Genomic DNA, 14,195 nt, shown 5'->3' on the forward strand with positions numbered 1-14,195 from the left:
TATATAAATTGAGCACTGTTGAAAATAATTTGCAGCACAGCATGTATAAGTTTGTTACATAACGATGATTTTCTACTCAGCAGGCCGGTGGAAACGTCAGGAGTATTTATAGATGGAGTTAATATTCAAGATTTGACTGAGAACTTGGTCTGCAGCGCCTCATCATTAAGGAGGGATGACCGTGTCTTTCAGATTGAAGTCATTTCAGTTTCAGCAACTGTGCTGTGAAAATTGCTGCTGGAGCGCAGCCATTTTTATTCCACCCTCGGTGAGAAGCCTGCACCGAGCTAAAAGGTGTTTTTTTTATTTTCACATAACCATATTTACAATCAAAAGTAAAGCCTGGAAAATAAAATGTAGTTTCTTGTAGTCTTTTGTTATTTGTTAAAGGATGGAGAATTAAACAAACGTTTAAAATCAGTTAACAATAAAAAGATAATCAGATAAGAAMCATTGAGTCACAGTGATTATCATAATTTTATCTCTTTAAAAGCTGAATGCCACAAAAATAAGTTCCATAATATCCTCCACATGCTATCCCAACATACGGTATTATGTGTTCAATTCTAAACCCACAACTAAACGGACTCCTATTAGCTCCAATTTATTCCTCATAATGTTAATCAGCTGGTAATCTTATATTGTCAGTCGYTGGTGTAAAATGGGTCGTAGAGTCAAAGTGTGTTAGCAGCTGATAGCATAAAGCGGATTACAGAGTTTCTTACTGGCCTACCTCAGAGTTCCTCTCCACCACGCGACTCTCCATGATCTCATAAGCGGTATCGGCTCGGCGTCTTTCTTCTTTAGTGTTCAGCTTTTTGTCTGGTAGGAGAAAAAAAGCTGCTTTTTCTAAATCCATGAAAACAAGCTGTAAACGTTAATAATCAAAATAAATAATCCCAAATTACGCTTTTTTAAAAAATAAATCATTTATACTTACTTTAGCCATTTCAGTTGCTGTCACCTCACAGATACGCACATGCTCTAAAACTAGTGGTGGGTACAGCTAACCAAAAACTTAGCTTTGCTAACGCTTTGCTAAACTGCGAAAGGTTTAATTAAGTACCTGCTAATACAAACCAGCTAAACAAGAAGCTAACACTAACAGCTAATTGCTAACCGCTCAAATGAGTGTRTCACATGTCCGTCTCCTTCCAGCTGAAGACTGGTAGAACTGACAAACCTGTCATTGGTTTGTTAGTTAGCTGTTAGCTCAGATTAGCTTGGAAGTGGTAAGGGGGGCTTTGAGGAAAATAGATTGGGAACAGCTGAATTAAGGGACTGTGAATCTTTTCCATTTGCTAAACAAGAATACTTAAAATATTGTGCAACCATCTAATTCACAATAATTTATCTGAACTTAATTGGTCTGCTAATCATTTCCAAAGTTAGAAAAAACACTATTCTGATTAAACAAATAGCTAGCTTCAGTWTTAGCTGTTAGTGGATTAGTGGAAGTAGGTCTAACACATTGAAAATCATTTACAATCTTGGAAGTGAATGGTTCAGATTATTATTGTTAGGAGAATTTTAGAGGTGTCATTTTCAAAACCAAGTGTCCTAAACCAACAGACATAATCTCTTCAATTTTGCAGTAAGTTCATACTCAGGCATGAATTATAACACAACAAAAGCAATCATCACTCAGTGCAGACAATAAACAAATATTTGAAAAAGCTCGAATAAAGGCCAGGAAAAAGTGAAATTATAYTGATGGAAAGAAGGTCAAAAAGAAGAAAAAAAGGAGGATCCACTTTAGAGAAGAGGAGATAAAGAGACACCAAGGTCTGGTGTGTAGTCAGCTGAAGATGTGTCTCTTACCTTCATTCACCACTGAAACATTTCTCTCATCATACTGACTCTGCCCTTCAGCTTCTCTGAGTCGCTCTTCATCACCATCTTGGCRTCTCTTCAGGTGCAGTCCAGTTGGTAAGGCTTGAGAAGAGGAAGCGACACTGCTCTGGTACACCTTAGTGGGCACGACCCGTGGCGGGGGCTGGCAGCCCTCTCCTTGACACTTCAAACAGTTTTCATAAATGACAGCTCTTCTGTCTTGCWGTGACTCTGGTAATGGTCCAGCTGGAGCCAAATGGAGCTCGTTTCCCAAAGCGGGGCTCATTGACTCGTACAGGTTTGGTCTGTGTGGGCTCGCCTCTGGCCGCCTGCCTGCGATAGGAAAGCTGAGCAGACCAGATAAGAGCACCACTAATTTGTTCTCCTCCTTTTCTGGCGGCGGCGACTCCTCGCCCGTTTTCACGCCTGGCAGCTCGGCGCCGGGAGCGGGCCTGGACCTCTGCAGAAGTTTCTTCACTGAAAGGGTGTGGATGGCCACCAGATTTATATCCTTTTCGGGGCTTTTTTTAAAATCACGTTTTAATTCAGCTGTGCATGCACGGAAAGGTGCAAAGCATGCAAAGTGCAACAAAATAAAACATTTCAGAAGATCGTTCTTACCTGGTACGGTTGGTATGATTAAAGAACTTAAATGAGCAGATTGAGTTCTCTGTGAAAAAGGACACAAACAAACAAACAAATAAATAAAATATTTGAAAACCTGATTTTTGGAGGGACATGCCACGGGAAAAAAAGACTTAGAAGAACAGTGGTCCAACATGTACTTAATCACTACCAATTAGCTTTGGTAGRGTTTGAGACTTCAGCACTATCTAGCTCAGTGGTGTCCATTCTTGGTTCTCGAGGGCCATGATCTGGCATCTTTAGAAGTTTCTCTGCTTCGGCATCTGATTTGAACCAATAAGTGATTAACAGACTTCTGCAGAACTTGAACAGTAGGGTCCCAACCCCAACTTTGGGAACTACTGCCCGAAAGCGACAGGACTGGGCATTAGTGATGTAGGAGTAAAACTGTTAACAAGTTTTCTTGTGCAGTCCCATGTTCTATCTGGACCCTGCGCTCCTCTCTAAGGGTGTATTCAGACCAGGAAAGTCCCTTGGTGTACTTGTTTGGTCCGGACCAAAAGTGGACTTTATTTTTTTCGTTTGATGCGGTTTGCATTCACATTGTGCTTTTTTGCAAACGAACTATAAGTTGTAAACAAAGCCATGAGGCTGACGATCATTGCTCCCATTGGACAAAAAGTGCGGGGACGGGACTGAGCCACAGATCCAGAAGAAAACAAGGAAGTCCTGCATGCTGCGGTTCTGATGCGCACATTTTTGCTGATATTACAACTGCAATAGCATTTAAAATGTCAGAAGCAGCTAATTTAATGCTGGTTTCGTGATGATATTCTAATTTTGGAGCGACGTCAGTAAATGTGTCCCAAAGGAGACGAGGTGCTCTGCGTGTTCTGACCCACAACATGCCGGCAGTAGAGCTGCTAACAGGAGACGATGAAACAGGTATGTTTTCAGTTTATTCAGCTCAGCAACGGTGGCCTGTGAAGTCCAAAAAGGTGCATGTTTWATGCAGTTGGTTCGGTTAGAGTCCGGTCTGTATTCACACCAGAAGAGAACTAAAGCGAACCGCACCAGAGTTTGTTTGGAAGCGGACCGAGACCACCTCAAAAAGCAGGTCTCGGTCCGGTTGTTTGATCTGCACCACTAGAGTTCGCATGAGTGTATTCACACCTGCACAAAATGTCCGGACYAACACCGGAAACAAACTCTGGTTCGTTTAAAGCGGAGGAAATTGTCAGGTCTGAATACGACCTAACACACTCTTGGACAATAACTGGTTTGTTGAAGGAACCCACGCCAACTCTGATCAAGTTACCCCAAGGAAAAGCACTTTATCCTCGAAGATCAAGATGACAAAACCCATCAGTTCAGACAGTTACGGACATGGATGAGCGATATGCAACATTTTTCCAACTGATACTAATCAGTCCAACAAATGACGATGGGCAATAAATTTGCACTGGTGGCGCTTGGACTTAAAAAAAAAAAAAACAAGAATGTAAACATGCTTGTTTTCTTGTCAAATAATTTATACGCTTTATATGGAAAGGGATAGTTTCCTCTTTTCTTCTTGTTCTGAGCTGAGACGTTATAGTTTATGGATTAATCATTCACTCTTTTATTTTGTGTGCCAAATCGCTCAGAAATACTTTTTTTCCCTTTATGGCAGCACAAACGTTCGCTGGAGAAAATAATTTTTCTAGTTTAGATTTTTCCGTGATTTTGTATTTGTTGTTTCACACTTGGGAGTCTGTAAGACAGATAAAACACAAAAACAACCTGTAAATATGACTATCCTGGGTTTAAAAAAAGTCTACATTGTGATTATTGTTTAAATAAATGTATTTTCTGAACATAGGCTWCTGTCATTCTTTCTTTCTGTTATGAGTTTGAGTAAATAAATCAGTGCTGCACTTGGAGACACGCTGGAAGGAGTCTGTGTACCCTTAAAAAGAACATTTTGTAATACTTTTTTCCCACGATCTTTTTATTAATTAAGAAACTAACTCCTAAGCTAAAATTGAAAAAAAAAAAAAACCAATAAAAACAAAACAAAACAAATGTTAAAGAGTTCAGCCTATCGTCCATCCTGAACTCAGTATAAAATCTGCAAATCAGAGTGAAATCTATGAGAATGTTTTCACCCAGTTAGGCAACAGGGATTTAACATTAAAAGGCATCAAAACAGAAAGTGGTGATTTGTTTTGAATATGCTTCAAACCTGAAGAAGAACCTAACCTGCTCTAATCGATGGCTTCAAAACTAAACTGGTTGCCATGCTAACTTGTCAGACAGATRGGCCGTGGGACTGATGGTTGTTCTGCTACTGACTGCAGAGAAGCATCACAGTCAGCKCACACAAAAACCACAAAGGTCATTTCGACAGTAATCCACATGGAGCAGATGATACTCTGCTGATAAAGCCAGCGCACACAAGCTGCTACCTGACAGCCAGGTTAAGGCAGGGTTTATACGACACTTCAAAAGCTGGACGGCGCCATTTTTAAATGTTACATGGGTTTAATCTGAGTTTCAAATATTCCTTTAAACATCAAGAAAAGGGACTTTTTTTACCTTAAATCCTCCACAGGTTGAGCAGATGGTCACAATGGTTTTGGAGGAAGATGTGMGAGGAGTGCAGGTATGACAGGAGTCACTAGAGGGCGCCAGCTTTGTTTTACTCGTCTCCTCTGAGAGGCCCTGTGTGTTTTCATAGACTGACTGTCTGTCTGGGGGTCCTGAGGGACCCTCAGAGGTCGGGGCGTTGTTTGTAACCCCTTTCATCGACTCTGCTGGGAGGTCTGAAGGGACAGCAGTGTCTTTAGTTGGTGCGGAGCCCCCACCTGCTTCATGTGACAGACTCCTGGGGCTGTCATTGAGATACCGAAGGGATGTTGGCACGTGGTACTCGTTTCCAGGAACAGCGGGGGGGCATGTGCATGGGCTCAGGTCCTGAGCCAAGTGAGGAGGCAGGCTGAAAGCAGACCCAAAGTCCTCCCCGGGGGGCGCCATGTCCAGGCTGCCCGAGTACGAGGAGAAGCTGCCGGTGCACGAGGAGTGGCTGCCGCTCGCAATGCCGCTGTCGGAGGAGCTCTGACGCCCGATCTCCTGAAGCTGCCGGGGCAGCTTGGCTGAAAGCCGGCTCCCACCTCCCGGGTTGGCGGGGAGCTTGTCGGCGGTCTGCGGCGCCGCTTTGGCGCCCACCTGGTCGACGCTTCCGGGAGGGTTTGAAGGAGATTCGGTCCAAATGGTGAGCCGGCTGCCGATGCTGCAGTCCGACTGGCTGGTGTCTGAAGTGTCAGAGGAGCCGGAGACGCTGTGGTTGTCTCCCCCCGCAGACGGGTAGTATGATGATGAGACTGCAGACAACAACCATTTTGATTTCATTAATGAGACAAATTAAAGCTTCAACATATAATCCCACCAAAACAAAATGAAGTATATTCATGCCTTTATTTTGAAAGGTTTTACTGATAAAGCTGATTATGGATGTTTATGTCATGTTGATATGAAAGAATGGCAGTCGTAACTGACTCAGTCTGTGGACTAGTTTGACTGTCTGTTAGCACAAGTGGACAGATTTTAATGAAACTCTCAGAAAGCAATCATAAGAGRTACAGTTTTTCTACAACTGATCAAACTCTAGTTTGTTTGCTTAGAAAGTCTGGTTTGTTTGGGGAGGTGTGAAAGAGTAAAAAATKAACGATTAAAATGAACTCTAGTTTGAATATATGTGTGAATACCAAGTGGACCAGAGACTGCTTCAAAAGCAGGAAGTGGACTACAGCACAGGGCATTTTGAGTAAAAATGGTAATAAAGTTACTCCTTCCCTTAAGTCATGTTTGAGGGTGTTGTTGTAGCAGAGATCAGTTTCAACACACTCTTTGATCGGTGACAAATTTTCTAAGATCTTATGATAATTTTTGAGATCATGTTACTATTTATGTCAACAGATATTTTATCTGAGTTAATCTTAATAACTGATATGAACAGTTTTAGGGTGAAATATGTTTCTTTAGGGAATGCTAAGTCTTTAGTGTTTCCCTTTTTTACAGCACAAAACAAAAAGTTCTTCAACCTGTGCTGCTTCCATGAGACAGCGTGCTCAGTCGCTTCTCCAGCTCCTGGGCTTCCAGGTTCAGCTTCTCCTCGGAGTCCGTCTGACTGGAACAGAGCTCTGCAAAAATAAAAAAATTCATCTTTAGGACGGTGAAAATCTATGTGAGGAGTCCTAAACAGACACTCAATTATCTCAAACAGCATCAGACGTCAAGTGTAACTAAACAGCCCAGCTGATGTTTACTTGATCTGTGAGAGCACCGGGCCTGGGGGTGAAGGGGTGGGGTGGGGGGTCACATTGTGTAGTATTTGTGCTCCACAGCATGGTTTATAAATAGCTTCACCGCGTGGTTCTGTTGGTATGCTCCCTGCTGCTGGATGGCAGGACTCACCACCAGCTACAGGACCTGGAATCACCAAGGTCAACACAAAAACTGAATCCATTCGGTGATGGGTTTACTTCTGAWTACTTTCTGAGCCTTGCATTTTTTTATCCTACGTTTTTAAAAGTTAAGAGTCTTCAGTGTTGTTGTTTTTTATTGGGTTTAGCTGCAGTGTGGCTTCTATTAGTAGCTTTTATTTTKTCACTGCAGAAAACTGAGTCACGTTTAAAAGAAGCGATCTAGCAGCATKTCTATGGAGAAATAAGTCTGACCTACATCTCTTTGAATGACAGACATCCAAGCCAATCAGAGTCTGCCTGTCATGTTTCCACAGATAATGGATAAATAAGCTCCACCCCTTTTCACCAAGTATTTATTAACAAGCCTCCAGGAGCTGGCAGATGTAGCAGAAAGTAAACTGGCGTTAAAACATATCCTAACGTGTTTTCACATGATCCGTGTATGGAATTTGAAATAACCACAACAACAACAACAACAACAACAACAACAACAACAACAACAACAACAACAATGAAGTAGAAAATCTTGTTTTCACTTTTGACCATACAGTATGTTATATCAACCCACAAAACCCCTGTTTTGTGTTTGTATATGCAAAATGTGATTTTAGAAYATTTTTAACATGTGGTCACTAAGATGTCCTGGTAATCACGTGAACTTTAATTATGAAAATCTGATCTTCACATCAAACCTCAGAGTAAATTAATATGACATGAAACACATTTTGCACATGTGAAACATGTAACTTTAGAACAATTTTAAGAAGTACATGAAATTACACAGTTTGTTAYGGAGAGAAAAAAGTGTCACAATGCAGGCAATCTTGATGTGTTCACTCAATGCACATCAAGATTTGAGTGCACAAACATCAAGGTTTGCACATGAACGAGTGCACAGATCTGTCTGTCTGTGAATGTGGCATTTGACAGGGTTCCTACAGCTTAAAGCAAGTCAAATTTAAGACTTTCTAAGACCTAATTAATGCCACTTGAAATTAAATTCAAGACCAACGTTACAATAAACACAAATTGAAAAAAAAAAAAAACACATTTATCAACATTTTTCCAGAAGTGTTTATATTAAAACAAAACAAGCTACGAGAGGCACTTGGTCAATTATTAAAAAAAATTAAAAATGTTACCAACTATTGTAATATTTGAGACGAGTTGCAATCATCCTACTTACAACGTTTTAACATTTTTAAGACCTTTGAAAGATTGATTTAAGATATTTTAAGGCTAATTAAGGCCTTATTTTCGGATTGATAAATTCAATGCCTTTTAAGACTTTAAGGATCCGCGGGAACCTTGATTTGAGATGTCTGGAAAAATGATCGGAAAAATATAATTTTAAGTATTTACGTCAAATGTGCAGTCCACACAAGAAGTACAGGCAACTATAGGGTTATTTTTTGGTTAAATTATATAATTCTTCTACAAAAACTACTAGAAACATATTTACCAGTGTTACTCTGCAAAATCTGGCAAGAAATATAGTAGAAAAATATAGTTACTGTATTTATTCATGTAGATAACTAGAAGTTTAACCCTAGAAATCATCCATAAAGTGTGTGTGTGTGTGTGTGTGGGGGGGGGGGCCTTACTGATAATTAGATTTTTAATGCTTTTTAAGATCAAAACGTTATGATCGTATTATACTCGAGATCGTGTTATACATGAATAAATACCGTACCTGTATTTTTTGGTGATTGTAGGCTACATTTGAAGTAAACGACTCAAAACAATTAGGGGTTTTTTTTTCCTCTGGAAAAACTCTGGAAAATATATATATATATATTGGTAAATTGAAGTAAATAAATGTGTTATTATTATATTTTTCCAGTAGTTGTTCCACAAGAAGTGTCAGAGTTTGTGGACTGTTCAGCTGAAATAAATATCAAATGGTAGGTTATTATTTTTGTGTGAAAAACTACTAGGAAAATGTATTTTTAGGGTTTTTAGGGTTTATGAGCTATTGTGCCAAATCAGAAATGTCATTTTCCCAATAACACAGTAAATGTGGTAAAGTTCAAATTTCCCAGCTTTTCACCAGCCATGAATGCAGCTTTACTACTACTACAACTACTTTTATAACAGTTTAAAACCACAGCTGCAACAACGTGTTGTACATGTACAATAATAATAATAATAATAAAACATAAAAATAACATACAAAACAAAAAATAAAAACCATTTTAAAACAATAAAATACAAAAAAAAAACCCTAATAAAATAGGAGTAAAACAAATTCAAACAAATTTCAGACTCAAAAGTATGTTCTCTGGACGGGTTCTTCTCTAATGAAACGTTTCTTCTACCCTCCAAGAGACTTCTTTATTCTGAGAAGTTTCAGGTGAACTTGGAGGAGAGGTGAAACATTTCTTTAAAGAAGAACCCGTCCAGAGAACATACTTTTTCTTTTTGATTTTTCTACCGGAATTACTGAGATGCATCAGGACAAATTTCAGGCTGTGCCAAAAGCCAGGGAATAGAAATAGGTTTTAGAAAGAGCTTTAAAAGTGGATCGCAAACAGACCTGGAAGATTGTTCTTTAATCTTGAGCAGCAACACAAAACAAAAATAAATAAATAAATAAATAAATAAATAAATAAATAAATAAATAAATAAATAAATAAATAAAGATCCAGTTCTGTTTCATTGATTTCACTTTTACACCATATTTAAATGTTACTGTTACAGACAGCCTCATCAACTGAGATGCACTGTAAAAAATGAAATGTTGGATTTACTTAACCATGTTATGTGACCTGGTTCCACTTAACTGAGTTGAGTAAATTCAAAGCAATATACCAGTTTTTTAACCAAAGAACATGAGYATGTTGCTTTGAATTTACTCAACTCAGTTAAGTGGAACCAGGTCACATAACATGGTTAAGTAAATCCAACATTTCATTTTTAGAGTGTGTGTTGGAGAGATTCAGTCTGGGACTGCGTGGATCAATGGTAGGAAAACAAAGAAAATAAACGTGAGAAGAAGGGACTGTATGTGCAACAGGAAGGAATAAGACGGCACAGAAAAAGTGAGTCGAGTCGAGTCGAGCCGAGCGCTCAGTCGAGACATCAGAGGAATCCTGAGGATGAGGTTACAACACATGCTCGGACTGATCTGGACGCTGCGGCTTCTCTGATTGTGTGAACAGTGACTTTGACCCCCAGGAGGCCCCTTTCTAACATCCTCGCTGCTATTTATTACCCCCTTCACACCACAATAATAGAAATATGAGCTCAACCTGCGATTTGGCGGCAAGATGTGTGAAAAGAGAACTGCATCCACCACGGCTGACGTTTTACCCTAAAGCTTCATACTGGGTGGAAAGATGAAGGGATGTGTGCGAAAAACAAAAGAGGATTGAGTTTTGAGTGGAACAGATTATTTTTAACGGTTTTATCACGGTTAAATCCAGTATTCAAATGACATARAAACAATCTCAACCTGTAGTATCGATCATTTCAACAGTTAGAAAAACTACATCGAGGATCGACTCTAAGCTCGTTCTGATTTGTTCTGGTGATGGACAGACTAACAGATAAGGTCAGGCAGGATTCCTCGTGGATTATCATGTTTGCAGATGACACCGTGATCAGTGGTGAGAACAGGGAACAGGTGGAAGRGAGCTTGGAGAGGTTGAGTTATGCGCTTGAAAGAAAAAGGAAGTGAAAATCAGCTGTAGCAAGACAGTATTCATGTGAACGAGGAGGCAGGAGGTGGAACAGTGAGGTACAGGGAGCAGGACTTTATGTACTTAGGGCAGGCMTGTCCAACTCCGGTCCTCAAGGGCYGGTCTCCTGCAAGTTTTAGATTTGTCCCTGCTTCAACACAGCTGATTCAAAAAGATGATTTACTTTCTCAGTTTTCCATCAAGGTCTGCAGAGACCCACTAATTAAGCACTCTTTAGGTTCAGCTGTGCTGAACCAGGGCAGCACCTAAAACATGCAGGACAACGGCCCTTGAGGACCGACTWTGGACACCACTGACTTAGGGTCTACTGTCCAAGGAAACAGGGAGTGTGGTAACGAGCTAAAGAAGAGASTCCAGACAGGATGAAGAAAAGCTTCAGGAGTGATTGCTCACTAAAGTGTGGACGAAAAAGAAAAGGTTTACAAGAGAGTAGTGAGACCAGCTGTGTCGCAGGGTTTGGAGACAGCRGACAAAAACACAGGAGACAGAACAGGAAGTGGCAGAACTGAAGATGTAGAGGTTCTTGATAGTGAAAAGAAAGGACAAGATTACAATCATCAGAGGTACAGCACAGACTGAACCACTAGGAGATWAAGTTAGAGACACCAGACTGAGACAGTTTGGACATGTCCAGAGGAGAGACAGTGGGTATATTGGTAGTAGGATGTTAGACATGCAGCTGCCAGGACAAAAGCCTCGTTCACAAGACAGTTCCGCCAAAGTAGAACGCAAAGAGGTGTGGAGTGGGACTGAGCTGGGTTTTAGCGGAGCGTGACGCATTTAACACGTGATTTCCAAGTTATTTTCTAGTTTAAGGCCCTGTCACACTAGACAACTTATGCCCATTTATGAAACAGTTTTTACGTCTAAATTACTAATAAAAGTTATATATTTGATCAATTTGTTCGAATTACATTATGTACATGCCAAATGTAGCTTCCTGTTGATTTTTTCAATTCCATCTTCAATGCAGATGTCTTTAAAGTGTTCATAAGTTGGCATAGGTTGTCTAGTGTGATAGGGCTTTATAAGCAACAAGACTTTTGATACCAACCTGGCAAAACGGGCCGCAGTCCAAACGGRCCTCTGCTCGGGGAGATGCCTCTGACGATGCAGTCGAACAGGAAGCTGATCTGTTCGCTCTCTGCAGACGCCAGAAGAAAAACACCTGCCCCTGCAGGAAACAAAACCCATTAGTCTGACGCTGCTTCGTAATGTTTCACAAACTAATGCTTAAGGGTTACAATAATTTGGGGGCAATGGAGAAAAGACTAAAAACATATGGCAGCTGAGTCATTTTGAAGTGAAGTGTTTCTCGCACCTGTCTGTCAGTTCAGACTCAAAGAAAACACAATAATGTAAAGATCAGAAGTCGGTCCCTCCAGACGTGTCTGAGCTCTGTGACAATACAGCTGCCCCTCCACTGCACCGCCTCAACAACAAAAGGGAGGTCACTGAGACCACCCACACACATTCTAACACCCAACGTTGCCCTGGCTCTGAGAGGGGTCAGAGGTCATCAGCTCAAACGTCTGCAACTGAAAACCAAAGCTGTACGAGCCGCGCTGCKTTCCACTGGTGTAATTAAGACGTGTCTTCCAGAGAAGCAGAGTAACTACTCGCGGTGAAACCTCYACACCTCACAGTTTCAACCGCAGACAGAGAACATCAGGCACTCTGCAACACCTTACAGTGCAAATAATAATAAAAACAAGCGACACAAAGCACAGGTGGCACAGCTTTAGTCTACAATAATCTGTGTTAAAAGAAAAACAACAAGTGTGTCTTTCTGGTCTGTGTTCTGTGAAGTGACAAAACAAAGTAACAGAACCTGGTACGTTCCTGCTGTAAGTGGGAAGTGTAAGTTAGCTCCCATCTWCACAGACGCTGAGGAGCCAATTAATTTTTTTCTATTTCTTTCAACATAAAGTTATCCAAGTAGCCAAATCAGATTTAGTTGTTGTTGTTGTTTTGGCAAATGCTGCTCGTCTTTCATGTGATATTTAAGGGTGTGTGTTTCTGGGAGAAGTTCCTGTTGGCTCGACTGAAAACAAGAACTAAAATACTTTTGAGCAAATTTCACTCTTCAGGTGTGAAAAACAAACTGAGGACATTGAAGACCAAGAAATCTCAAGTACTAATTTGATCTTAAAATGTGTTTCAAATCCTTGTAAAATTAAATTTTAAATTTATATGCCCATATTTCAGACCAGTTTTTCTTCTGCACTGTCCAACATTTTAATAAGAAGGAATAATATTATCCTCATGTGATGAGACGATATGTGAGGGGTAACTAACGTACAGTAACCACATCTTGTTCCACCTTCGAACACGAATCCATTCGGCACCGGTCCATATCTGCGCAGGTCCGGCAGGTTCCAGTGGCCGATGATAAGCGGGGGGAAGTCCCGGACCAGAGCCAGGAGGTTGTTACACAGATGAAGAGTGGCGGGTCCGCTCTCCAACTTGGTCCCCGGTAAGACTCCAACGCTGAATCTGTGAACTGAGCAGACATGGAAGTTTGGGTCGAGCAACGACAGAAACACAAGGCTGAAAACTTTATGCACCATTGTACACTTATAGCTTCCCTCCCGGCCTTCCTTAACCCATAAGGTTGGGTTTTATCATGGAAGTAGAAATTTCCGGGTCCGGGTTCTAAAGGGTTTAAAAACCTCTACAGCAGATGAACTGTATTTGAAAAGGTATGTCTTTCAGAAATAATCCAACCAAGACGTGATGCTTCATCCTTCGGTGGATCATTTAGTGCATGTCAAGTTTTCACCTAGTTGATGGTAAATTATTTTAATTTGTCAAACTGTATTTTCTTTGAGGTAGGGTTAGGGTTAGATAATGTTCAATCTAGAGCTCAAGAGCCCAAAGTGGAGCCCATTCGATTTGGCTCACCAGCAGATGCCATAGTTACTAGGTAAATAACCTGTCATCTTATGTAGAAACACAATATTTCTACTTACTCATTTCATCCATTGGTCCAATGACTATAAGGGGCTGTAGTGCAGATAGTTTTCACTCATGGTGGTGACTTATCTTTGATTAGGGGTGTAACAATACATCGATCTATATCGATATATCGATTTGAATAGTTCATGATTCAGTTATATTGAGGCAAAATGAAAATATCAATCTATATTGTCGTCATACGCTCTATGGGAACCAATATCATCTGCCCATCTAACACAATCATTGTGTTAGATGGGCAGATATCACATATTGATCACAGATGTGTGAATTGAACTGAATCGAAATCATATCATGACAGACTTTGTGATATTGAGAAATATCGAATTGTCAGCCAAACATATCGATGTAATATCGTATCATGATAAAGCTGGTTATTTACACCCCTATCTTTGGTATATTGAGATTAAACATGAAACATGAAATACAGCAACAGGTAGGGATGGGTACCTTTGACATTTGAATCGATTCTGTACCAATATCCGGTACCTGGGAATCGGTACATGTACTTAACGGTACCAATTTTCGGTACTTTGTGCGTGTTGTTTTTTTTTTAATAATAAACTTTTTTTTATTTAACATATTTCTCAATATATAAAATTAACAAATACCAAGACAACATCCAACTCTATGT

At 40.3% G+C, this 14,195-nt stretch overlaps 1 protein-coding gene across 1 annotated transcript in view; it reads right to left on the minus strand.

Annotated features, from left to right (window-relative positions):
- dok7a (docking protein 7a) overlaps positions 1 to 14,195 on the minus strand; it is a gene marked incomplete in the record, with an annotated part of 51,184 nt that overhangs the window by 22,922 nt on the left and 14,067 nt on the right. The window contains 7 exon segments of the mRNA XM_014019532.1: positions 734 to 822; positions 1,822 to 2,310; positions 2,455 to 2,503; positions 4,996 to 5,780; positions 6,501 to 6,599; positions 11,640 to 11,759; positions 12,888 to 13,088. Of these exon segments, the coding sequence (XP_013874986.1) occupies positions 734 to 822; positions 1,822 to 2,310; positions 2,455 to 2,503; positions 4,996 to 5,780; positions 6,501 to 6,599; positions 11,640 to 11,759; positions 12,888 to 13,088 (1,832 nt within the window).

This window comes from Austrofundulus limnaeus, unplaced genomic scaffold (assembly GCF_001266775.1).
Source record: "Austrofundulus limnaeus strain Quisiro unplaced genomic scaffold, Austrofundulus_limnaeus-1.0 Scaffold223, whole genome shotgun sequence".
Taxonomy (NCBI): domain Eukaryota; kingdom Metazoa; phylum Chordata; class Actinopteri; order Cyprinodontiformes; family Rivulidae; genus Austrofundulus; species Austrofundulus limnaeus.